The 25,440-nt window shown below is 38.3% G+C and overlaps 1 protein-coding gene across 1 annotated transcript in view; it reads right to left on the bottom strand.

Moving 5' to 3' along the window:
* HECW1 (HECT, C2 and WW domain containing E3 ubiquitin protein ligase 1) overlaps positions 1-25,440 on the bottom strand; it is a 417,448-nt gene that overhangs the window by 184,769 nt on the left and 207,239 nt on the right. Inside the window, 1 exon segment of the mRNA XM_019451074.2 lies at positions 7,032-7,126. Coding sequence (XP_019306619.1) covers positions 7,032-7,126 — 95 coding nt within the window.

Below are 25,440 nucleotides of genomic sequence, written 5' to 3' on the forward strand. Positions count from 1 at the left end.
AGGCCAGAAAGGAGTGGCAGGATATGTTCAATGTGCTGAATCAGAAAAATATGCAGCCAAGAATTCTTCATCCAGCAAGGCTCTCATTCAAAATAGAAGGAGAGATCAAAAGTTTCCCAGACAAATAAAAATTAAAGGAGTTCATGACCACTAAACCAGCCCTTCAGGAAATTTTAAGGGGGACTCTCTGAGGGGAGAACGGATGAAAAAAAAAAAAAAGAAGAAGAAGACCAAAAGCAACAAAGACTAGAAAGGACCAGAGAACACCACCAGAAACTCCAACACTACAAGAAACATAATGGCAATAAACTCATATCTTTCAGTATTCACTCTAAACATCAATGGACTAAATGCTCCAATCAAAAGACATAGGGTAACAGAATGGATAAGAAAACAAGATCCATCTATATGTTCTTTATGAGAGACCCACTTTAGACCTAAAGACATCTTCAGATTGAAAGTAAAGGGATGGAACCATCTATCATGCTAATGGTCAACAAAAGAAAGCTGGAGTAGCCATACTTATATCAGACCATCTAGACTTTAAAATAAAGATTGTAACAAGAGATGAAGAAGGGCATTATACCATAATTAAAGGGTCTATCCACCAAGAAGACCTAACAATTGTAAACATTTATGCTCCGAATGTGGCACACCCTAATATATAAATCAATTAATCACAAACATAAAGAAACTCACTGATAATAATACCATAATAGTAGGGGACTTCCACACCCCACTTACAGCAATGGACAGATCATCTAAACAGAAAATCAACAAGGAAACAATGGCTTTGAATGACACACTGGACCCTGGACCAGATGGACTTAACAGATATATTCAGAACATTTCATCCTAAAGCAGCAGAATATATGTTATTATCCAGTCCACATGGAATGTTCTCCAGAATAGGTCACAGACTGGGACACAAATCAGCCTTCAACAAGCACAAAAAGATTGAGATCATACCGTGCATATTTTCAGATCACAAAACTATAAAACTTGAAATCAACCGCAAGAAAAAATGTGGAAAGAAAATAAATACTTGGAGACTAAAGATCATCCTACTAAAGAATGAATGGGCTGTTATTCAACATACTATTGTAAGTCTTAGCCTCTGCAATCAGACAACACAAAGAAATAAGAGGCATCCAAATCGGCCAGGAGGAGGTCAAACTTTCACTCTTCACAGATGACATGATACTCTATATGGAAAACCCAAAAGATTCCACAAAAAACTGCTAGAATTGATTCGTGAATTCAGCAAAGTTGCAGGATATAAAACCAATGCACAGAAATCGGTTGCATTCCTATACACCAACAATGAAGTGACAGAAAGAGAAATCAAGGAATCGATCCCATTTACAGTTGCACAAAAAACCATAAAATACCTAGGAATAAATCTAACCAAAAAGGTGAAAAATCTATACACTGAAAACTATAGAAAGCTTATGAAAGAAATTGAAGAAGACACAAAAAAATGGAAAAAGATTCCATGCTCCTGGATAGGAAGAACAAATATTGTTAAAATGTCGGTACTATCCATAGCAATGTACATATTCAATGCAATCTCTATCAAAATAACACCAGCATTCTTCACAGAGCTAGAAAAAACAATCCTAAAATTTGTATGGAACCAGAAAAGACCTTGCATAGCCAAAGCAATCTTGAAAAAGAAAACCAAAGCAGGAGGCATCACAATCCTGGACTTCAAGCTGTATTACAAAGCTGTAATCATCAAGACAGTATGGTACTGGCACAAGAATAGACACTCAGATCAATGGAAGAGAATAGAGAAATGGACCCACAAACGTATGGCCAACTAATCATTGATAAAGCAGGAAAGAATATCCAATGGAAGAAAGACAGTCTCTTCAGCAAGTAGTGCTGGGAAAGCTCTACAGCGACATGCAAAAAATGAACCTGGGCCACTTTCTTACACCATACACGAAAATAATGAATGGATAAAGATGTGGTATATATGCACAATGAAGTATTACTCAGCAATGTAAAAGGATGAAATCTTGTGATTTGTAACTATGTGGATGGAACTAGAGGGTATTATGCTAAGTGAAATTGGTCAGTCAGAGAAATACAAATATCATATGACTTCACTCATATGAGGACTTTAAGATACTGAAGAGATGAACATAAGGGAAGGGAAGCAAAAATAATATAAAAACAAGGAAGGGGAAAAAACATAAAAGACTTAAATATGGAGAGTTACTGGAGGGGTTGTGAGAGGGGGAATGGGCTAAATGGGTTAAGAGGCATTAAGGAATCTACTTCTGAAATCATTGTTGCAATATATGCTAACTAACTGGGATATAAATTTAAAAAATAAATTAAATGAAAATTTTAAAAACAGTGATAGAAGGAGCAGAAATGGATATATTCACTTCCAATCTTTCATTGAAAACACTAATAGGTAGCTAGACAATAGCAATGTGAATTAAGGATATGAACAATTCAGAATAACAAAATTCTGATGGAATTTCCACAAATTAAAATTTTGATTAAGACTGAGTAAGAAATACATTCTTGGTCGGGGTGCCTGGGTGGCTCGGTTGGTTGAGTGTCCAACTCTTGATTTAGGCTCAGGTCATGAACTCAGTCCTGGGATTGAACCCATGTCAGGCTCTGTGCTAACAGTGCTGAGCCTGCTTGGGATTCTCTCCCTCCCTCTCTCTGCCCCTCTCCTGCCTGCACATGCTCTCTTTCTACATAAATGAATAGACATTTAAAAAATACATTCTTGGTCTAAATGTAAACCTGGGAACCATCTACAGCAGGCCCCAGTTAAGGGGGCATAACGTCCTCTGCCTGCCCCTCACTCTGGTGGCCCTTCCCCAACTCCCTGTACCCTGCCTCCTGATCCTGCCACAGTTATTCTTCCAACAGCTGCTTATTTTCTGCATCCAGAGGCTACAATCCCTAGGCCTCCACACTGCTGGGTGCAAGGGAACACAAACCCTCTTGAGGGAAAGTCCTGGAAAGTAGGAGTGGCAAGCAGTGTGCTCAGGACTCTGAACATACATCGAGAAGAGCTACAAGCTGCATCGGAATCTCACTCCCATAGAGAACCCAGCAGGCAAAGGGAGAGCTCTCTCCCCTCCAGCAGCCCCCATTAGAGGATGCCCACTTGGTCCACAAACAGGGAAGGGCAGATTGAAAAGCTACTGTGGAGGCACAGACCTGAAGGGAAAAGCTGCAAAACTCCCAGTGTGCTGAGCTAAGGACAATTTATCTTCCCTGTCTTTTGGCAGTTTGTAGGTATGGAGAGATTTCTGTCCTTCGACGTATAAAGAGGGAGAGAAAAAAAAATTTCATGAGGCTTATAAAAGAGACTGTAATGCACAAGGTAAAAGTAGCAAAAGTGCTGAGAGAAAGAGCTTATTGTGAGCACAATTTTTTACAGAAAATAGAATAAAACAGAAAACATATGTGAGGTGCTCCCAATGACATACAAACAGTATGAGAAACAAAGTGCAGGGTGCTGTATGGTGAAAATTAAGTAAGTTGTATGTTCTTCAGACCTAACACACAGTAGGTCTCCTTCCCTGCTAGGCCTGTGGCACCTCATACCCCCACATGCCTCTGCACATGCCGTTCCTTCTGCCAGTGCCTTACTCCCTCCCAGGCCTGGCAAATCCCATTCATGCCGCCCGCATGCCACTTCCTCTGGAAGCTCTCCCAGCTGCTGCAGGCACCTTCTCACTGCCTTCTCTATACACTAGCACAGTGGGTTTTTATACCCCAGTACCAGGCATTTCAAACAGTATTTATAAATCATCATGGAATAGCCATGAGTCCTCAATGTCAGGACTTATATTTCATTATTTCTATACCCTTTCACTCATCATAGTTTCTGATAGACAGTTAGGACTAATACATAAATAAGAGCCTTGGAAAGATAAAGACAGGTGACAACCTCTTTTCATAACTGGGACCTTGGGGCACCTCGGTGGCTCAGTTGGTTAAGCATCCGACTCTTGGTTTTGGCTCAGGTCATAATCTCACAGTTCGTGAGTTCGATCCCCACATCGGGCTCTGTGCTGACAGTGTGGAGCCTGCTTAGGATTCTTTCTCCCTCTCTCCCTGCCCCTCCCCTGCTCTCTCTCTCTCTCTCTCTTTCAAAATAAATAAATAAACTTTAAAAACATATAAATGGGACTTCAACAATTTTCAGTGAGACAAAGACAAAGGATAAGGGGGAACGAGGAAATGAGAAAAAGAATGAAAACATTGAGAATCTTCTGTGCTCAAAACATCAAAGCACTGATTATATACTAGATGGGCATTTGACATCTTTTCCTCCTTTACAAAAAACTGTACTTTCAGCATACTGTTTTGTCACCAACTAACTCAGTGACTCTTGGGACATGACACAATGGCCATTGACAGCCAACTTTTCATAAAAGATTAGTGCAGCACCAGAGATCTCGCTTAAAAATGGATACTCAAAGTTCATCGGCAAAATGATTTTGGAAAACTTGAATAGCATTTCCCCTTAGTAACAGTGTGCACAAGGCCTTAGACCAGACTGTAAATACTTATTTAATCCAGAAGGCTGCTAGATTGTATGAGTAACTAAACCGAGATTCATTCCAACTCGATCATCAGATAGCCAAAGGGTCACATAACCAAAATGGCACTTCCCGCCTGTCTCACAGATGTGCTGTGAATCACCTAAAATAAGGCAAGTGAAACTCCTCTAAAGAGTGCACTGTGCTATAAGAGCCATGAGGTTAACTATTATAAAACCCAACTGCATGTTAAAATACTGTCTGCAGGAAGATGCATGCTCCCAACGCAAAGGACGTCCAGCACGGCAGCGGGAGGACTTCTGTCTGTCCTTGGCATCACTTGGCCTTATGATCAGGCGCTCACATGTGTGGGGATTAAGAAGAGAAACGAAAGTTGTCTGTGGAATATATATAAAAGCAGCAACTCAAGTGTCTACTGATTTATGTGAGAAAATCATTATGGAGATGGCCATCAGGATGATAGCAACGTGTCCAAGTATCCCAAGGTGTCTGATATTTAAGTACAGGCAATGGTAGCACAGGTTAAATAACAAAGATGAGGTCAGGGCTGACTCAGAATCAATGCAATCTCCTGAACTTTTCTGTCAAATAGCAGGTTGAAGCAGCTCACATGATGTTTCCTCTTCTCAGACATCATCCTTGTTTCTTGTCGGCAGCTCCTGGAAAGACTTGTTTGTTGACGGTTTATCCCATTTTGTAAAACTTGTCTACTGTGCAATCCAGGCAGTATTCCAGGTAGTTGGCACCTTGTTTTCTTTTAGGCTTATACTGCACATCTCTGTGATGATGTGATTGCAGTTTGCATTGGTCTGAGAAACAGATTACATCTGGAGTCTCCAGTAGGCTGAGTTCAGAGAAGCCAAATGCTCCAGAGAGCCTTCTCCAAAAAGGGCTTACCTAAAGATTGAAGGGCTGGCCAAGCTCACTCACAGTAGTACTCCGAGCAGAGGCAGATCAGGAGCTCTTCTCCCATTCCAGCCTTGAGACAAAAAGGCTTGTCCATCACTGGGCATGGTCCATCCTGGCTGAGAAATCAGTGTATCCGGAGAGAGGCTGCCTAATTGCATGACATGCTGTGCTGTGGCAAAAGGCAGCCAAGCCTGCATCTGAAAGGTTTTTCCCGAGTCAGCAGACTCCACTTCCAGCCTCTTTTTTCTTCTTGGTCTGCTGTGTGTTCTGTGCCTCCCTGCCTTGCCCATCTCGCCTCTGGGTCAGTGCAGCCCCAGCTCCAGGTTCACTGCCTCGATGTAGCTGACTCTACTGCCTTGACAACTGGAGGCCTGTGTCAGGGCCTCTTTCGCTTCCCCAGGCACCTTCTTTTGAGGATTTCCCACACACAATGGGCCCAGAGAGGAGGGTGTGGCACCTGGGGATACTTTCCCAAATTGCCATACTTACCTTCCTGTCCTACCCAGTAATATGGCAATATCATCCTCCAATCTGCCTGGTTAGTGTAGGGGAAAATGGTACAATGAGTCAGAGGTGCAGATGGTCCCTCCCTTCTACCCTCCCTCTTGCTGTGTGTCCCCTGACAAGGAGTCCTGGGATCCCCCTCCCTGGCCAGTGTCCAGTTCTGCACCACCTCCCTGAACAGAGGCACACTCAACTCACTCATCTTCTGCACACTGAAGAACTGACTTGTGAAATAGTGAAATATTGTCCTTTGGAGGCAAAGTTCTTTCTGGGTAATTCATATTTCATTTCAAGTTTTCTCGGTCTCTCTTTTTTCACATAGAAGAAACAAACTTTTTTTTTACTTATACCACCCCAACAAAGTCCTTACCGGTTTGTGGTTAGCCTCCTCCACTGAGTAATCTTTAATTCATGTGAAAAGGAAAGGGAATGCCACTTGTAAGTAGATGTATTGAGAACCAAGGAAAGAAGCACCACAGAGATACAAACTAGACTGTAATTTAGGAGAAAATGGCAGCTATTCTCAGAATACTCAGCAAAACCAGAGAGTAAGAAACAAAATATTTGACCTAAGTCCCTGGTCTGCAACTAGCTAACTGTGTGAGCTTAGGTACATTCCTTGGGCACTTTCCTCGTTCATATAAAGGGAAAAAGGACCAGAGATTCCAGTCTTTTCTAGGCCTACCATTTTCTCGTTCTATGCTCAAAATCACTCTGAGATTATAAATGCTATTCCAGAAATTTATTTATAGGCCTAAGAAGAAATCGAGACATATGAAAATATAAATCCTTAAACGCAAGGAATTAAAAACAATGTATTCCAAAGAAACACTTGTTACTGACAGACATTATGCATGAGTCTACTAGAAACATCTCACTATCTAAGCTTAACATTCCTCAAACAAAAAGTGGTGTGATTTTAATCAGTTTACCTTTGGATAATTTCTATCGAACTACCTCTCATAATCTATCACTATAATCACACACACACACACACACACACACACGAGTGAAATGGGAGTGAAAAAGCACCAGGGTTAGCTCTGACAAAGAGGAAGAGATGGGACTTACAGGAGCTGCAGAGTTTTTGACCGTGACACTGGGGGTGGTGGCTCGCAGGGCTCCACTCACGCCATGGTAGTATTTGAAGCAGATCTTAGTTTCAGCTGAAAGATAAAAATCAAATGGTACTGAGAAGCCAGGTATAACCCAGGAAGAGATAACCATCTCCAGAGGAACACCCCCGGACACTGCCACTGAACTCCTCCCATGAGCCAGGCAGGCCACACTTGATGACACTTGTTCAACATGTGACCCCATGGACAGGTCTGATGTCTTTCTAAAAATGTATCAGCAAAAATTACTCTTTGTAAGTGAAATTCAATATTCAACTTCTCAGCATCCATCCTATCTGATTATGGATGATTTGTTTTGTTTTATTTCATTTTAGGTAGGTTTCACACCCATTGCAGAGTCCAGTACAGGGTATGAACTCACAATCTTGAGATCAAGACCTGAGCTGAGATCAAGAGTCCGACGCTTAATGGACTGAGCCACTCAGGTACTACAGAAGTTATTAGTTTTAAACTCGATGAAGAAAAGTATAAAATTTCTTCTCTGAGTGTTTTTATGCAAATTTGAGGGTATAAATTTTAATAGTATATGTAATGTCATAAAATAATAATGCAATGAAACTGCATTTTTAAAAATTAACATTAAACAAACAGGTTCAATGATCAAACCTTTGTTGATAACATTCTTTGTTTTATAGAATCATTGAATCGATTTGTAATTTGTAAATATTCCTGTAATTTTGGAACTTTGGGCTTTTCCCTAAAAATGAACGACTTTTTGAAAATTATGTTGAAGTTCAATTTTGCTCCCTAGTATAAGGGAGCAAAAACTGCTGGTTACCTACCCAAACACCCATTCTCCCTTTCCTCCTTAATGACAGAATTTCAATTTTATTTTATGTAGTAATGTCCAACTGAAGTATCATGTTTTGGAGCCTCCCTTGCAGATAACATTTATGTTGTTTTCCATTGTTATTTTGGGGTTTCTGTTATCTGTAAACCTAACTAGATAGATAGATAGATAGATAGATAGAAAGGCTTCTTGACATAGAAGATGAATACTACAATACTCTTCCTTAGAAGATGTGAATTTTTTTTAGAGAGAGAGAGAACAAGTGTGCACACAAGTGGGGGAGGGGCAGAGAAAAAGAGAATCTCCACACTGAGCATGGAGCCCCGGGCTCGATCTCATGAACCATGAGATCATAACCTGAACCTAAGTTAAGAGTTGGAAGCCCAACTGAGCCACACAGGGGCCTAAGAAGATGTAAATATTTTAAGGATTCTCCCTTCTTGTGGCCCAACTGCTTTCCAAAAAGCACTTTATGCTTCTACCAGAAAATGTAGCTCTGACTATTTCATGGGAACCTTGTCAATATTGAGCATTATCAATTAAATATGAGTTTAAGACAGTGTCCATTTTTACTTCATGTATTTGATTAGTAGTGAGATTAAACATTTTTCACCAAATTAAAAAAAAAGTTTTTTAATGTTTATTTTTGAGAGAGAGAGAGAGACAGAGACAGAGTGTGAGCAAAGAGGGGCAGAGGGAGAGGGAGACATAAAATCTGAAGCAGGCTCCAGGCTCTGAGCTGTCAGCACAGAGCCCAACGCGGGGCTCAAACTCATGGACAGCGAGATCACGACCTGGGCCGAAGTCAGATACTTAACCGACTGAGCCACCCGGGTGCCCCTCATCAAATTTTGATTAGCCAACGTATTGACTCTTTTTTATTCATTGAACTGTAGTTGCTAAGACCTCCTGTTGCCTGGATAAAACCTGGGTGCTCACCTTTTAGTGGATATGTCCATACTTTAGATATGTCAATACTTTCCATTTCCCTCCTGAGTCATTCTTTCCTTGCAGTCATTTTGCATTATTGTTAATTGCCTTTTAAGCTCTTGGTGGACAATCTTATAACCTAGTTCTATATTCTCCAAGGCACCTCACAGTTGTCCCCACATTGTTAGATATATTCACCCAGATCCACTATTGCTTCAGCCTGACAGGCAGGTTAGGGATCATGGAGGAACACTGAATAAAGCAGTGAGCCTATATAGCAACACAACCCCACTGGGCCAGTGCAGTTCAGAATGTGAGGTACTCTGCTTGTAGGTGCCAGTGAGATCAGCATGGAGGGGTGACTGGCCTCACCTCAAGCACAGTTGGGCGCAATGAAATTTTAGATAACAGGCATTCAGAAAAGGCACCACTAGCTTTCCTTTTCAAACAAAATTAGCCCAATGCCCTTAAGTAAAAAAGATCGGTAAAATTATATACAATCTTGTATTGAATCCTATTGCTAGGTGAACAGACTAATGCATATTTTGTGCCAAGAATTCATAGAAAATTTCAAAGCATGTTAATCTTCTTAAACTGCTGGCAAAGGTTTTTTTTTTTTTTCAAACAACTTGTTTTAAAGCAAGTGTTTTGTCTGTTCCAGTATTTAGCAACTTGATTAATAATGAATCTTCCTTTTATTTAACCTAAATAAATATCTCCTATAGCTTAAAATGATTTTCTACTCAAAGTTGAAAGAAATCGAATTATGTAAAACTTCTTCTTCTTTAGGTATGTAGTGTGAAGAGAAGTCACTCACAAATGTTAAAACACACACAATAATATATAAATGATGTGTTGTATGGATTTTTAAAAGGTTCATTTATTTATTTTTAAGAGAGAGAGAAAGTATGAGTGGGGAAGGGGCAGAGAGAGATAGAGAGAATCCCAAGCAGCCTCTGCACTGTCAGTTCAGAGTCTGAAGCAGGGCTCGATTTCACTAATCATGAGATCATGACCTAAGCTGTAATCAAGAGTCAAACATTTAACTGACTGAGCCACCAGGCACCCCTGTTGTATGGATTTTTAAAAATCACTTCATCTTACAAATTCTATGCTACATCGCTCTGATTTTGGTGACAGTTACATTAAATTGATCTGTTTGATTAACCCCACACTAAGTTTTTCCAGGAGAAGGAGACTGCGTACTATTTATTTTTATATCTACAGTGCAATATAATGTAGGGATCTTCCAAAAAGACCTGTTGAAAAATGACTAATGAGCTGTTAGTTTCATTTAATTGACTCCACTGCCTTATTATTAACACAGGATCAGGTATAGTGTCCTGATGGGTCTTAATTCTTCATAGAGAATACAAATTTTCCATGGCCTGATATCACATGACTTTTAAAATAGACTCAAATATAGACTAAGAAATGGGCACATTTTTAACTTTATTGTTCTTTTTTGAGAAAAGTATCAAGGTTCAAAGGCCAAGTAATATGAAAGAGCTGTTGGTTATTATGTCAGATACTTCATCTAAGGAAGCCGACAGTGGCTCCATCTTTCTCTACTCTTTTTAGATAAAATAATAATCATTCAAAAATCTCAAAGTTTTAACACCAGAAATCCCTGCTATAATAGTTGTATTGCTTATTTGTAGTAATTATGTGTGTAGTAACAGAACTTTAAGAAAGCAATCTAAAGAAAAAGAAGGAATGTGGAATCAAATAGATAGAAGTCCAATTCTTGACTTACCTGTCATTAATAGAGTGAGTTACATAGACTCTCCAAGCCTTAATCTTTATGTAGAATAGTGATGTCATTGCCAATGTTGCATATGTTGTTTCACATATGGTTGTTGTACAGAGAAAATGGAATAATGTGTGAGGCCTACTATACATGAGGTGGTCAGCACATATAAGTTACTCTTCTCAAATGTGCCAGCCAGATCAGCTTTTATGATCCACAGAACTATCTTGTATAGCTGTTCAGATATATCCTACAATAGGGTGTCCAACTATGGGTTAAGTAGGGGGTCAAAATCCAACCCAGGCTCCACTCAGTGTTCTTGCCATTCCAGAAGATGAAGTTTACATCCTAAACTCTCGTAGGCCCATGGTGGCCCTGAAGTAAGTCTCCCTATTTTGGTTGCTTTTGCCTGGCACATGATTTGTTTTCCAATGTGGGCAGGGGTACCAGCTCATTCACAAAGTGGAGTAAAACTGATGTTTCTGCCTATATAAATACGTATGTTTGCAAATGTAATTTTTATTTTGGGGGAATGTATCCAGAAAGTACAGGTTATTTTACTTCACTCATAGTATCACTTAAGCAAACAAGAAAATTGTTGGCTTTTTCCACCTCCACTCTTGAGGGATTGGCAAGGCTTCTGTAGTATCTGAGACATCAGTATGCCATGATGGTAGTAGACCTGGCAGAAGTATAATATTCAGTTAAGTTTGAAAGTTATGATAGAGAACTACTCAAAGAGCTTGGGAAGATGGTGGAGCAGGACCCTGAACTCTCCCCATCCAACGTTTACAACTAGATATAATCCACATACAAGTAAATCACTAGAGAGTGACCCAAAGGCTGGCACAACAAACTCCACAACTAAATATAGAGAAGAAGCTGCATTTGAAAGGTTAGGAAGATCAGGAAGGTGAAGGGAAGCCGCCCACAGGAGGAAGGGAGCTGCACACTTAGAGAGGGCAGAGACATGGATTCTTGCACCAGGGAACTCACTGGGGAAGACTAATCCCCATAATATTTGGCTTGGAAAACCAGAGGGGCTGAATTCCATGGCTTTGTATAATCAGTGGGACTTGGAGCCTGGACTGTTAAAAGTCAGCTGACTCAGCACTGGGCAAGCCAGAGGGGTGAGTGACAGCTGGGTTGCTGCCCTTAAAGAGACAACAGCCTGCACACAGAGAGGCAACATAAAAATGGCAGTTTATGCAGCACCAGAGGCAAATGGGAGACAGCTCTCTTCATACTGATTTTGGAGTATGTTGGGGATTTTTTTGAAAATGAAGAAGTTGGCAGGTGCCATTTTCCTCCCCTGCCCCCCAGCAGGGCCATCTGTGGGGGTAAGGAGTGGTGCTGTACTTGCTATGTAACCTGCTAGCAGTGCACCACACCCAGGAGTTCTCCTGAGGACTCGCTCACTCAAAGCTTGCTAGCTTTGGCCCCGGGAACAGGGCAAATTTTGTTAAAGCCAGGTATATGACCTGTCCAGTCGCTGGGTGCCCAGCTGCTTCTGTCCACCTCATCCAGCCACCCCAAAGTGCCTAGCCATGCCCAGCCATTGCCATGTGCCCTGCCCAGCCTCACAACCCAAGCCAACCCAGGGGATTTGGCATAAGGCCAGCAGCCCAGTGCAAGTTTTGCTGACACTGCCACCTTGCTCCCAAGTTTCCAGATAGGCATGCCCACTCAGAGCTGGCTTACCTGGGTGTCACTAACAGGAAAGAGAACAAGCACAGACCACAACAGGCAAAGTCAGTGCAGACAACTGCACTGAAAGGAAAGGTGACTCAGACACACCAGCAGGGCATAAGAAACACGCATAGGATACTTTCCCGAAGTGCCAAGTTTGGGTGCAGAGGGGACACTGAACTGCAGGCACTCCAGGATCTCCTCTTCATAAAGTAACTACTTTCAAGAGCAGAAGACAGATGAATTTCCTAACACACAGAAACAGACACAGAGAGGCAGACAAAAATGAAGAGACAGACAAATTTATCCAAAATGAAAGAACAGGACGTTGGCCAGAGATCTAAGCAAAACAGATAAGTAACATGCCTGATAGAGAATTTAAAGTAATAGTAATAAGGATACTCACTGGATTTGAGAAAAGAGTGGAAGACATGAGTGAGATACTTAACACAGAGATAAGGAATAACAAAGCAGCGACAAAGGGCTCAATAAACAAAATGAGAAACACACTTGATGTAATGAACAGCAGGCTAGAAGAAGCAGAAGAATATATTATAACCTAGAAGACAGAGAAATGAAAAGTAATCAACATGAGCAAAAGAGAGAAAAAAGAATTATGCCAAATAAGAATAGACTTAGGGCATTCAGTGATTTCATCAAACATAATAACATTCATATTATAGGTGTTCCAGAAGAAGAAGAGAGAGAAAAGGGAGCAGTACATTTTTTTGAAGAAATAATAGTTGAAAACTTCTCTAATTTGGGGAAGGAAACCGATATCCAGATCTAAAAGGCACAGAGAGGGGAACCTCAGTGGCTCAGTTGGTTAAAAGCCTGACTCTTGATTTCAGCTCAGGGCAGGATCTCACAGTCATGAGATCAAGCCCCAGTTTGGGCTCCATGCTGAACACATGCCTGCTTAGGATCTCTCAGTAACGTACAAGAGAAACCCCATAAAGCTAGTGTGGGATTTTTCAGCATAAACTTTCCAACCTAGAAGGGAGTGGCATGATATATTCAAAGTGCCGAATGGGAAAAATATGTAGACAAAAATACTCTATACAGCAAGGCTACCATCAAGAATAGGAGAGATAAAGAGCTTCCCAAACACAAACTAAAGGTGTTTATGACACTAAACCAGCCCTGCAAGAAATATTAAAAGGGACTCTTTGAGTGGAGAGGAAAGACCAAAAGTGAAACTATAAAGGTAGGTAACAAAAAAGCAGTAAAAAATGAGTTTTTCTGTAAAAAGTAGGTCAAGGAAGTCACAAGATTAAATGGTGCAAAAAAATGACAAGATATAACTAAAACATGGAGAGAGTAACGAATGGGTTCAAACTTAAGCAACCATCAATTTAATATAGACTGCTATATGCAGAATATGTTATGTATAAACCTAATGGGAACCACAAAGTAAAAACCACTAATGAATATACAAAGAATAAGGAGAAAGAAATCCAAATATATCACTAAAGAAAATCGGCAAACCATGAAAGGCAAGGAAGGATCAGAGAAAATCTTCAGAAACAACCACAAAACAAATAATATAATGAAAATAAGTACATATCTATCAACAATTATGCCGAAATTAAATGTCCTAAATGCTCCAATCAAAAGACACAGGGTGACAGAATGGATAAAAAAAACAAGGCCCATCTATATGCTGCCTTACAAGAGACTCATTTTAGACCTAAAGACAACTTCATATTGATAGTGAGAGAATGGAGAAGCATCTTTCTTGTGAATGGATGTCAAAAGAAAGCTGAAGTAGTAATACTTATATCAGCCAAAATTGACTTTAAAACAAAGACTGTAACAAGAGAAACATAAGGACATGATATAATGATAAATAGAATAATCCAAAAACAATATATAACAATTGCAAATATTTATACACCCAACATAGAAGGAGCCAAATCCATAAAACAGTTAATAACAAACACACAACTATTGATAATAATACAATAATAATAGGGGACTTTAATACCCCACTTACATCAATGGACAGATCATCTAAATAGAAAATGAACAAGGAAATAATGGCTTTGAATGACACACTGGAACAGATGGATTTAACAGACATATTCAGAACATTCTATCCTAAAACATTCTTTTCAAGTACACATGGCCATCATCCAGAATGGATCACATATTAACCTACAAAGCCAGCCTCAACAAATTCAAGAAGATCTAAGTCATACCATGCATCTCTTCTGACCACAATGCTATGAAACTAGAAGTCAATCACAAGAAAAATATCTGGAAATACCACAAATACATGGATGATAAACAACATGCTACTAAACAATGAATGGGTCAACCAGGAAATCAAAGAAGACATAAAAATCCATGGAAAGAAATGAAAATGAAAACACACTGAGCCAAAACCTTTGGGATGCAGCAAAAGTGGTTCTAAGAGGGAAGTTTATAGCAATACAGGTCTGCTTCAAGAAGCAGGAAATATTTCAAATAAACAACCTAATCTTACACATGTAGGAGCTAGGAAAAGAAAAACAAAATAAAACCTTAAACCACCAGAAGGAAATAAATAATAAAAATTAGAGGAGAAAGAAATGATGCAGAAACTAAAAAACAATCAAACAGATTAATGAAACTAGGAGCTGATTCTTTGGGAAATAAAATAAAATAAAATTACACCTCTAGCCAGATTTAAATCAAGAAAAAAGAGAAAGAACTCAAATAAATAAAATAACAAATGAGACAGGAGAAATAACAACCAATACCACAGAAATACAAACAATTATAAGACAATATTATGAAAAACTACATGCTAACAAATTGGACAACTTAAAAGAAATTGATGAATTCCTAGAAACACATAACCTACCAAAAATGAAAAGGAAGAAATAAAAAATTATAACAGAGTGATAAGCAGCAATGAAATTGAATCAGTAATCAAAAACCTCCCAACAAACAAAAGTCCAGGACCAGATGGCTTCAGAGGGAATTATATCAAACATTTAGAGAGTTAATACCTTTTCTTCTCAAACTCCCAAAAAACATAAATGGAAGGAAACTTCCAAACTCATTCTATGAGGCCAGCATTACCCTGATGCCAACACCAAATAAAGACTAACTGAAAAAGAGAACTACAGACCAATATTCCTGGTGAACATGGATGCAACAATCCTAAACAAAATACTAGCAAACCCAATCCAATAATACATCTAAAATAATAAGTCACCATAATCAAGTGGCATTTATTCATGGGTTGCAAGGGTGGTTCAATATTCACAAATCAATCAACATAATACATCAGATCAGTAAGAGATAGTATAAGAACTATATGTACATTTCAATAAATTCAGAAAAAAAATTTGACAAAGAATAACATCCATTTATGATAAAATCCTTCAACAAAGTAGGTTTAGAAGGAACATACCTCAGGGCACCTGGATGGCTCAGTCAGTTGAGCCTCTGACTTCAACTCAGGTCATGGTCTCAAAGTTTGTGAGTTCAAGCTCCATATAGGGCTCGCTGCTGTCAGCACAGAGTATGCATCATATCCTGTCCCCCACTATTTGCTCCTCTCCTACTAATGCTTCCTTTCTTTCAAAAATAAATTTAAAAAAGCATTAAAAAAAGAAGGAACATACTTCAACATAATAAAGCCATATATTAAAAGCCCACAGCTAACATCATCCTTAATGGGGAAAACTTAGAACTTTTCCAGTAAGTTCAGGATCAAGACAAAGATGTCCACTCTCACTTTTATTCAAAATAGTACTGGCAGTCCCAGCCACAGCAATCAGACAACAAAAAGAAATCAAAGGCATCCAAATCAGTAAGAATAAGTAAAACTTTCATTATTTGCAGATGACATGATGCTCTGTATAGAAAACTTGAAATACTCCACCAAAACACTGATAGAACTGAGAAACAAATTCAGTAAAGTTGCAGGATATATAATCAACATACAGGAATCTGTTGCATTTCTATACACCAATAATGAAGCAACCAAAAGAGGAATTAAGAAAACAACCCTATTTACAATTGCCCTAAAAAAATAAAATACCTACAAATAAACCTAACCAAAGAGGTAAACAATCTATCCTCTGAAAACACTGATAAAAGAAACTGAAGACAACACAGAGAAATAGAAAGACATTCCACGCTCAGGGACTGGAAGAACAAATATTGTTAAAATGTCTATACTACCCAAAGCACAATGTACACATTTAATGTAATCCTTATCAAAATACTACCAGCATTTTTCACAGAGCTAGTACAAGCAATCCTAAAATTTATGTGGAGCTACAAAAGACCCCAGATAGCCAGAGAAATCTTGAAAAAGAAAGGCAAAGCTGGAGGCATCACAATTCCAGACTTCAAGTCAGATTAAAAACTATAGTAATCAAACCAGTATGGTACTGGGGCAAAAACAGACACATAGATCAATGGAACAGAATAGGACACCCAGAAGTAAACCCGCAACTTAATCTTTGACAAAGCCAGAGAGAATAGTCAATGCAAAAAAGATAGTCCCTCTAACAAATAGCGTTGGGAAAACTGGACAGCAACATGCAAAAGAATGAAACTGGACCACTTTCTTACACCAAACACAAAAATAAATTCAAAATGGACTGAAGACCTAAATTTGAGGCCTGAAACAAACAAACAAATAAAGCCTAGAAGAGAACACAGGCAGGAATTTCTCTGACACTGGGCATAGCAACTTTTTTTTCTAGATATGTCTCCTGAGGCAAGAGAAATAAAGACAAAAGTAAACTATTGGGCCTACATCAAAATAAAGAGCTTCTGCACGGCAAAGGAAACAATCAACAAAACTAATAGGCAATACACAGAATGGGAAAATATATTTGCAAATGACACACCCAATAAAAGGTTAGTCTCCAAAATATATGAACTTGTATAAACTTGTACAAGTCAACACCAAGGAACAAATAATCCAACTAAAAAATGGACAGAAAACATGAACAGACATTTCTCCAAAGACATACAGATGGTCAACAGACACTCGAAAAGATGTTCATCATCACTTACCATCAGGGAAATGCAAATCAAAACTACAATGAGATATCATCTCACACCAGTCAGAATGGCTAAAATCAACAATACAAGAAGCATTAGGTGTTGGCGAGGATGTGGAGAAAAAAGAACCCTTGTGCACTGTTGGTGGGGATGCAAATAGGTAAAGCCACTGTAGAAAAAAGTAAGGCGGTTCCTTAAAAAGTAAAAAATTGTGGGGCACCTGGTGGCTCAGTTGGTTAAGCAACCAACTTTGGCTCAGGTCATTATCTCACAGTTCTTGGATTCAAGCCCTGTGTCAGGCTCTGTGCTGACAGCTCAGAGCCTGGAGCCTGCTTCAGATTCTGTATCTCCCTCTCTCTCTGCCCCTCCCCCACTTGTGCTCTGTCTCCCTCTCTCTCAAAAATAAACATTAAAAGTTTTTTTAAAAAGCGAAAAATAGAATTACCCTTTCATCCAGCAATGGGTATTTACCCGAAGAATACAAAAACATTAATCCAAAGAAATAAATGCACTCCTATGTTATAACAGTATTATTTATAATAGCCAAATTATGGAAGAAGTTCAAGTGTCCATCAACTAATGAATGGATTAAGAAGGTGTGGTGTATCTCTATCTCTATCTACCTATCTATCTATCTAAAAGTCAGAGAAAGACAAATACCATATGATTCTACTCAAATGTGGAATTTAAGAAATAAAACAAATAAGCAAAAGGAAATATGAGAGGGAGACAAATTAAAAAATGGACTTTTAATTATAGAGAATAAACTGATTGTTACCAAAGGGGAGGTGGGTGGATGGGGATTAAGGAATCCACTTATCTGCTGATCACCGGCTGATGTATGGAATTGTTGAACTGCTATGCTGTACGCCTGAATGCATATTAACTATGTGGGATTAAAATAAAAACTTAAAGAAATGTGAAACTGACATATAATTCTACTGGTTATTTATCCAAAAGAACTGAAATCAGGCTCTTGAAGAGATGTCAGCACTTCTGTGTTCACTGCAGCACTATTCACAAATAGCCAGGATGTGGAAACCACCTAAAGGTGTATCAATCAATAAATGGATAAAGAAAACATGGTAAACATAGTATATTCAACAACAGAATATTATTCAGTCTTCAAAAAGAAGGAAATCTGCAATATGCAACAACATGGATGAAACCTGAGGACACTATGCTAAGTGAAATAAGCCAGTCACAGGACAAATACCATGTGATTCCACTTATATGTGGTATCTAAAATAGTCAAATCATGGAAGCAAAGAGCAGAATTGTGGTTTCCAGGGGGAAGGGAGAGAAAGGGAAATAGGGAGTTGTTAATCAATGGGTGTAACGTTTCAGTTACGCAAGATAAGTCCTACAGATTTGTTGTATGAAATTACTCCTACAGTTATAAATAACTGTATTGTACACTTAGGGGTTTGTTAAGAGGGTACATCTCATGTTAAATGTGCTTAATACAACTGAATAAAAATACAAGTAAAAAAAAGCAAAAATAAAAAAACATAAAAGTTATGACAAGTTGACCTTAACAGTTAATTAGCACTGAAAACATTAGAGGCCATTCATACTATTTTCTAATTTGATCTTCATAAAATCCTTATGAAGTATAGGTAATTATTATTAATCTTTTTTTAAAGTGCTTAGCACAGGGGCACCTGTGTGTCTCAGTCAGTTAAGTGTCTGACTTCGGCTCAGGTCTTGATCTCATGGTTTGTGAGTTTGAGCCTTGCGTCAGGCTCTGGTGCTGACAGCTCAGAGCCTGGAGTCTGCTTCAGATTCTGTGTCTCCCTCTCTCTCTGCTCCTCCCCTACTTGTACTCTATCTCGCTCAAAAATGAACAGACATTAAAAAAAATTTAAAAGAAAAAAATAAAGTGCTTACCACAATGCTTAGCATACAATAAGACCTCAACAAAGGTCATCTATCGTTCCTTTTTTACATCTAAAAACAAAGAGGCCAAAATGTGAGGCCACTTATACAAGTTCACAGATGTAGTTCACAGCAGCTAGGATTTAATTAACCTTAACTTTCCATCTGGTGATTGTCTTTTAAAATTTTTAGAAAGTCAAGATTATTGACTAGCTAGCAATAGCAAACTTCCACTTCCAGTAATGACGTACTGGGTAAATTCAGAAAACATCTAGAAAAGCTGGAAAAATATGAAAATAAATCTGCCTAAAGTAGGGTTGCCAGATAAAATAAAGGATACCCAGTTAAATTTGAGTTTCAACAAAACAGGGAATACGTTTTTAGTATAAGTCTGTTCCAATTATTACATAGAACAGACTTGTACTAAAAAAGATATATATTGTTAATCTCTCAAATTTAGTTCGAGAGTCTTGGAAGTTTTCCCCCCTATAATTGGAAATCCTAGCCTGGAGGCATCAGAGATCCAGTGAGACAATGGGAATATGAAGACAAGATCCATAAAAAGAAAACTCAGAGATAAACCTAGTATTTGGGGTTGCTGTTTCTTTAGTTGGGCTGGGGAGTGCTGTGTTGATTCTGATAAATGCAGCTGAGAGGCTAGAAAAGTGAAAAGAACTTCTTTCAGACTTTCAAGGCTAAGGGGATCAAACTTAAGAGTTCAGGGCTTGCCAAATATGAAGACTCTGGTAATCCTTCACGATTCAAATCGGCACACTGAATAGCAGAACAGATATGCTGTTGACTATACACTTGCCCTTACCCTTCAAATCATTTCAAGCCTTGAAATTCAACTGAGTGTATTCTGGATTGCTAGATATCATCCAGAAGGAAATGTAACTCCTCTCTGGAGGGAAACAACATCATTCTAAGCCTCAAATTATTTCTACAAGTTTTCATTTACAATGGCCAGTCCTCAATCAAAATTGCCCAGGCACTTGCAGATACAATGCAATGTACAAAATACCGAAAGAACAAGTAGGCATTATAAGCTGACTCATTTGACTTCTAGATATTGGAGTTATCAGACACAAGCTTTAACTGAACTTATACTGAAAACATTCAAGGAAATAAAAGACAAGATTGAAAATATCAGCAAAGAATGAAGTCTATAAAAATGAACCAAACAGAAATTCTGGATCTGAAAAACTACACTTTTGAAATAGTGTACTCATTAGATGGGTTTAAAACAGATTAAACAAAATACAGGAGAATATTTAGGGAACTGGAATATAGGTCAGGAAAAAGTTCAGAATGAAGCATGCAGAGAAAAAAGGTATAAAATATAAAAGAGAAGTAAGAAACATATGTGATACTAGGGGGTGGTCTAAAATATGTATAAATTAGAATCCAAAAGTAAAGGAGACAGACAGTGGTGCTAAAGCCAAAAATTCTTCAAAACTTAAAAATTCATCAAAAAGTTCCAAAAGTTATAAAAAAACATTTTTTCCTACAGGGTCAGGAAAAACCCCTATGAATCCAAAAAGAACAGAGCACACAGACATCACTGTAGAACTTTGAAAAAGGCAAGAAAAATCACATCATCAACCAGTGAGGGAAGGAGCTGGATTATCTTCATAGGAGCAATAATTTGACAGATAGCTAGTCAATATCAACAGAAACTATAGAAGACAAAGGAATGACAGCTTTAATGTGCTAAAAAAAGAAAACCAAAACACCTTGTTACATAGAATTCTTCAACCCAGAAAAAATAAGAAGTCTTATTCTATAAGAATAAGGTGATCATTCCTATTGCTGTCTGAACATTGCACAGGCTGCCAACACCATGAATTTTGAACTTCATGGCAAGTTTTTAGCTATCCATATGTTACAATGCATGCAATGCAGAAGTGCCCAAATCTTATGAATCAAAGTGTGATCAGAATTGATGACTTAGACATTTGGATCAGCACAAATGCCTTCCTTTGTGAACCACTTATTTGTGCAGAAAGAGCCAAATTATCTATGCAATAACATTCTGTGGCAAGAACAGTGAGCTTAAATCTAATATTCCATTAGTAGATTTATAGCTTAAATCTACCAATATTCCATTAGTAGATTTATAAATCTACTAATATTCCAGTGAGCTTAAATCTACTAAAATAGATGTGAGCCAAGGTAAACCATAACCTCAATATCTAGGTAAAGCACTTTTAACTCAAGAAGTTATAATCACAGTGAGACAGTCAGTCCTCACAGTTATTTAGAAAGGGTAATAGAGAGTACAATATCTTCACATGCTCAAAAAGATCTAGAAGCAATGGAGAGGATGTGGAGAAAAAGTAATCCTCATGTACTGTTGGTGTGAATGCAAACTGGTTCAGCCACTGTGGCAAACAGTATGGAGGTGCTTCAAAAAATTAAAAATAGAATGACCACATGATTTGATAGTTCTACTACTGGGTATTTACCCAAAGAAATGAAAACACTAATTTGAAAAGACATACACACCCCTATGTTTGTTGCAGCATTATTTACAATAGCAAATATATGGAAGGAACCCAAGTGTCCATCAATAGATGAATGGATAAAGAAGATGTGGTATACATACACAATGGAATATTACTTAGCCATAAAAAATGAAATCTTGCCATCTGCAACAACATGGATGGATGTAGAGGTTATAATGCTAAGTGAAATAAATCAGAGAAAGGCAAATACCATATGATTTCACTCATATGTGGAATGTAAGAAACAAACAAATAAAAAAAAAGACAGACAAAAACACAGAATCTCTTAAATATAGACAACAAACTGGTCATTGCCAGAGAGGAGGTAGGTGAAGTGAAATGCATGAAGGGGATTAAGAGTACACTTATCTTGATGAGCACTGAGAGAAGTATAGAATTGTTGAATCGCTATATTGTACACCTGAAACTAATATAACACTGTATATTAGTTATACTTGAATTAAAAAAAAGAAGCAATGGATTTCAAATTAAAATTTGAATCTGAAGAACATTTACCTTCAGTAAGAGGAAATACCAAGAGCAGTATTTACAAAAATAATCAACACTAATGATATAAACCTTCTTAGGTCCTTCCAGTCTATCCTGTATAGCAATATGTTTACTTGTATGCTTTTTCATTTTAAAATTAAATAGAGCTTAAGAAATGAGTAGCTTAGAGAACAGCTGTGATTTTTGACCAAAACAAAAGGAAGGGTTTTCCAGTAAAAGGGAATGAATGGGATTAGTGTTCATGGAAAAAGCCTCTAACATTGAAGATTCCATGACATATGTAAAGAGTTAACACTGGAAAAGTAATTTTATTTTAAAACTGATATTGTTTGTTGGATATCTTGAAGGTAGAGTTTTAAAGCTTTTCATGCATCAGGCTCTTGTTTTGGACTTACACCAGATTGAAGGAGTCACCTTTTATATACACTTGTCCTGTAACATTTCATTTTAGCAGCGTGCATTCAAGAACTCATTCAAAAAAGAAAATTATGTAAGTGTAAACATAAGAGGTTGTACCAAAAAAAAAAAAAACAACTTTGTTCTATTATAAATATTTCTGAGAAATATGGTGTTTTAACTTGGTTCAAATGATATTTTTTGTAGTAAAATTCTCATTAAAGTAATATATGACTCTAATAGAAAAAAATCTTATTGTATTACAGGATATCATATTGATTTGTCAAAACGTTGTCATTTGGTAAAGATATTATCTCAATTAATATCTTCCAGAGGTGGTTTAGAATGCTATATTATGGACTAATATTAGCTTTGTAATTTGAAAATAATTGAAAAAAATACAGTCATAAATTTTGAATAAACAGAGGAGATGTTCACATCCTTTAGAGTTTCAGATTTGCCTAACTTGTAAAAATTGCTATGTGCTAAGGTCATGTTTCTCTAATAGCTAAATTATGATGAAAAATAGTTAATTGCAATTTCTGCCTGAAGTAATTTTAATAATGGATATATCTTTTTTTACATAAAGAACTAAACATTATTTAACTAATTTCCTATTTAGAATAGCAGCATAAATCTTATGTTAATGCTTTCAAATATGGTACTGCAGCAAAAGTGAGAGATTGATCAAAATGAACCATTACGTAAAATAATGTTACAAGTTCAATTTATGGGCAATATTTATTTCAGGTGCTGGAGGGCCAATTCTAAACCCAAAAACAATCTCATAAATGCATTTTGTTCCTGCTTCAGTGCTGGTTATTAGGCAAGTGTTTCTGGTCTCTAGGATCAGTACATGTGGGGTATTTGCTAAAAGGAAATTAGACTTCCTCTTCCTGCTAGAATAATTGTAGCAGATTAAGGCTTCTACTGCTAACTTGGCAAACTGATTTTGAAATGAAATGTTTAAGGCACTGCATAACAATGGAAACAACAACTACAAATTCTGGACAGGAGAGCTAGTCAGGTGAATTGATAACCTACAGCCTCTACCCTTGGTGGCAGAAAACCAGCAGAGCTGCTGTTGGCCATGTGGGCCCAAAGGGGCAGGACCGAAGACCTCAAGACCCAGCTGGTTTCCCCTCAGACCTTTGCCAAATCCTATGCTTTTAGGGCAAAAGTCTAAAAATCCAATCATGAAAACATCTGAAAAGTAGAGCCCTCTCTTGGTACTGAGGACACCTGGCAGGGACAGGGTCAGGGAAGGGTCCCTGATGAAAACTCTTGGCTCTTTGTGAAAGCCTTGCAGAGGGGTCCCTAGGAACAGGGTGAGCTAGAGGGAGACTGAGGCTTTACCATGACTCTACTGCACTTCATTCTGCTCATCCTTTAATTGGACCACCACCCATCAGCATCTGCACTGCCTCGTTGAGAAAAGGGCAAACCTTCTGCAGGGGAAGATGCTACTGCCAAAGTTCCTACATTTCACACGCAGCTTATGATGATGGATAGAAAGCTGCCAAGGATGGTAAGAGACAGAAGCAACTGACCAAAAGCAAGAAGGGAAATGGAAAGAGGATCCTGATATTGAAGTCATTGAGCAAAGACTTTAAGAAACCATGACTTATATTTGCAGAAAACAGATAAAGTGCAACCTTTGTCAGAAAATTAGAACCAATAGAAATGAATCAAATAGTGACTTTATTATTGAAAAATAGAAAAGCTGCAATTAAGAATTCAATGTATTGGCTTAGCAGCATAGCAAATACAGCAGGAAAAGGGTCAGTACGATGCATTCATAGAATACATCTAGAGTGAAGGAAGAGAAAAAAGAATGATAAATACAGAGGAGAGAATAAGGGACATATGGGACAATGGAATAGCTGGGTTCCAGAGAATGGGGAAGAGGCTTTTAAGGAGATGATAATAGTTAGCCATCCAGCCTCAAGATCAAAATGAGAATCACTCATAAGAACATCATAGTTCAACTGCTAAAAATGAAAGAAAAAGGGGAAAGTCTTAAAAGCATCAGAAGGAAAGAAAACCCCATGTTATTTTCAAAGGAATGACAGAGACAAACAGATGACTTTTGGAAGACAGAGAAATGACATTCTTACGTGCTACAGAAAATAACAGCTAACCTAGAATTTCATACAACTATGAAATTATTCTTCAAAAGTCAAAGTCAAATAGTGATGTTTTCAGACAAGCAAAAACTGAGGGATTTATCACCAGTAGGCCTGCACTAAAAGAAGTACACAAAAGAGGCTCTTTCCTTTTATTGTTTTTTTTTTTTTTTTTGCGGGGGGAGAGAGTGTGCAAGTGAGTGAGGGGCAGAGAGAAAGAATCTTATGAGGGGCAGAGAAAGAGGGAGAGAAAGAGAAAGAGAGAGAGAGAGAGAGAGAGGAGCAGGGCTCACCTGAAGCAGGGCTCGAGCTCACCCAAAGCCAGGCACGAGCTCATGAACCATGAGATCATGACCTTCGCCAAAGTCAGATGCTTAACGACTGAGCCATCCAGGCAACAGCTCTTTCCTTTTAGAAGGAAAATGATCCCAGACAGAAACACAGATGTGTGGGGCTCAAGCTAAGACAGTGGCAGTAGGACCCTAGGCTGGTCTAGTCCCTCTGACACAGCTGGATAACTATCAAATCAACCTGAAGATTAACAGAACAAACTCCACAACCAGAGGGAGTGAAGAGCCAACACGGAGGAAGGTAGGAGGTGTGGAGACACAGTTTGGGACTGAAACAGACAGCGGCTGCCACAGAGGAGGGAGAGCCGTGGTTGAGGAGAAAGGCGAGAGAGAGTGGGGTACAGAGGGGAACACACAGGAGAATATTTCCCCAAAGCCATTGTCTGGGAAAGCGAGAGGGGCTGA

The sequence above is a fragment of the Panthera pardus genome, unplaced genomic scaffold (assembly GCF_024362965.1).
Source record: "Panthera pardus isolate Hobbes unplaced genomic scaffold, ASM2436296v1 HiC_scaffold_8, whole genome shotgun sequence".
In the NCBI taxonomy this organism is placed as follows: Eukaryota; Metazoa; Chordata; class Mammalia; order Carnivora; family Felidae; genus Panthera; species Panthera pardus.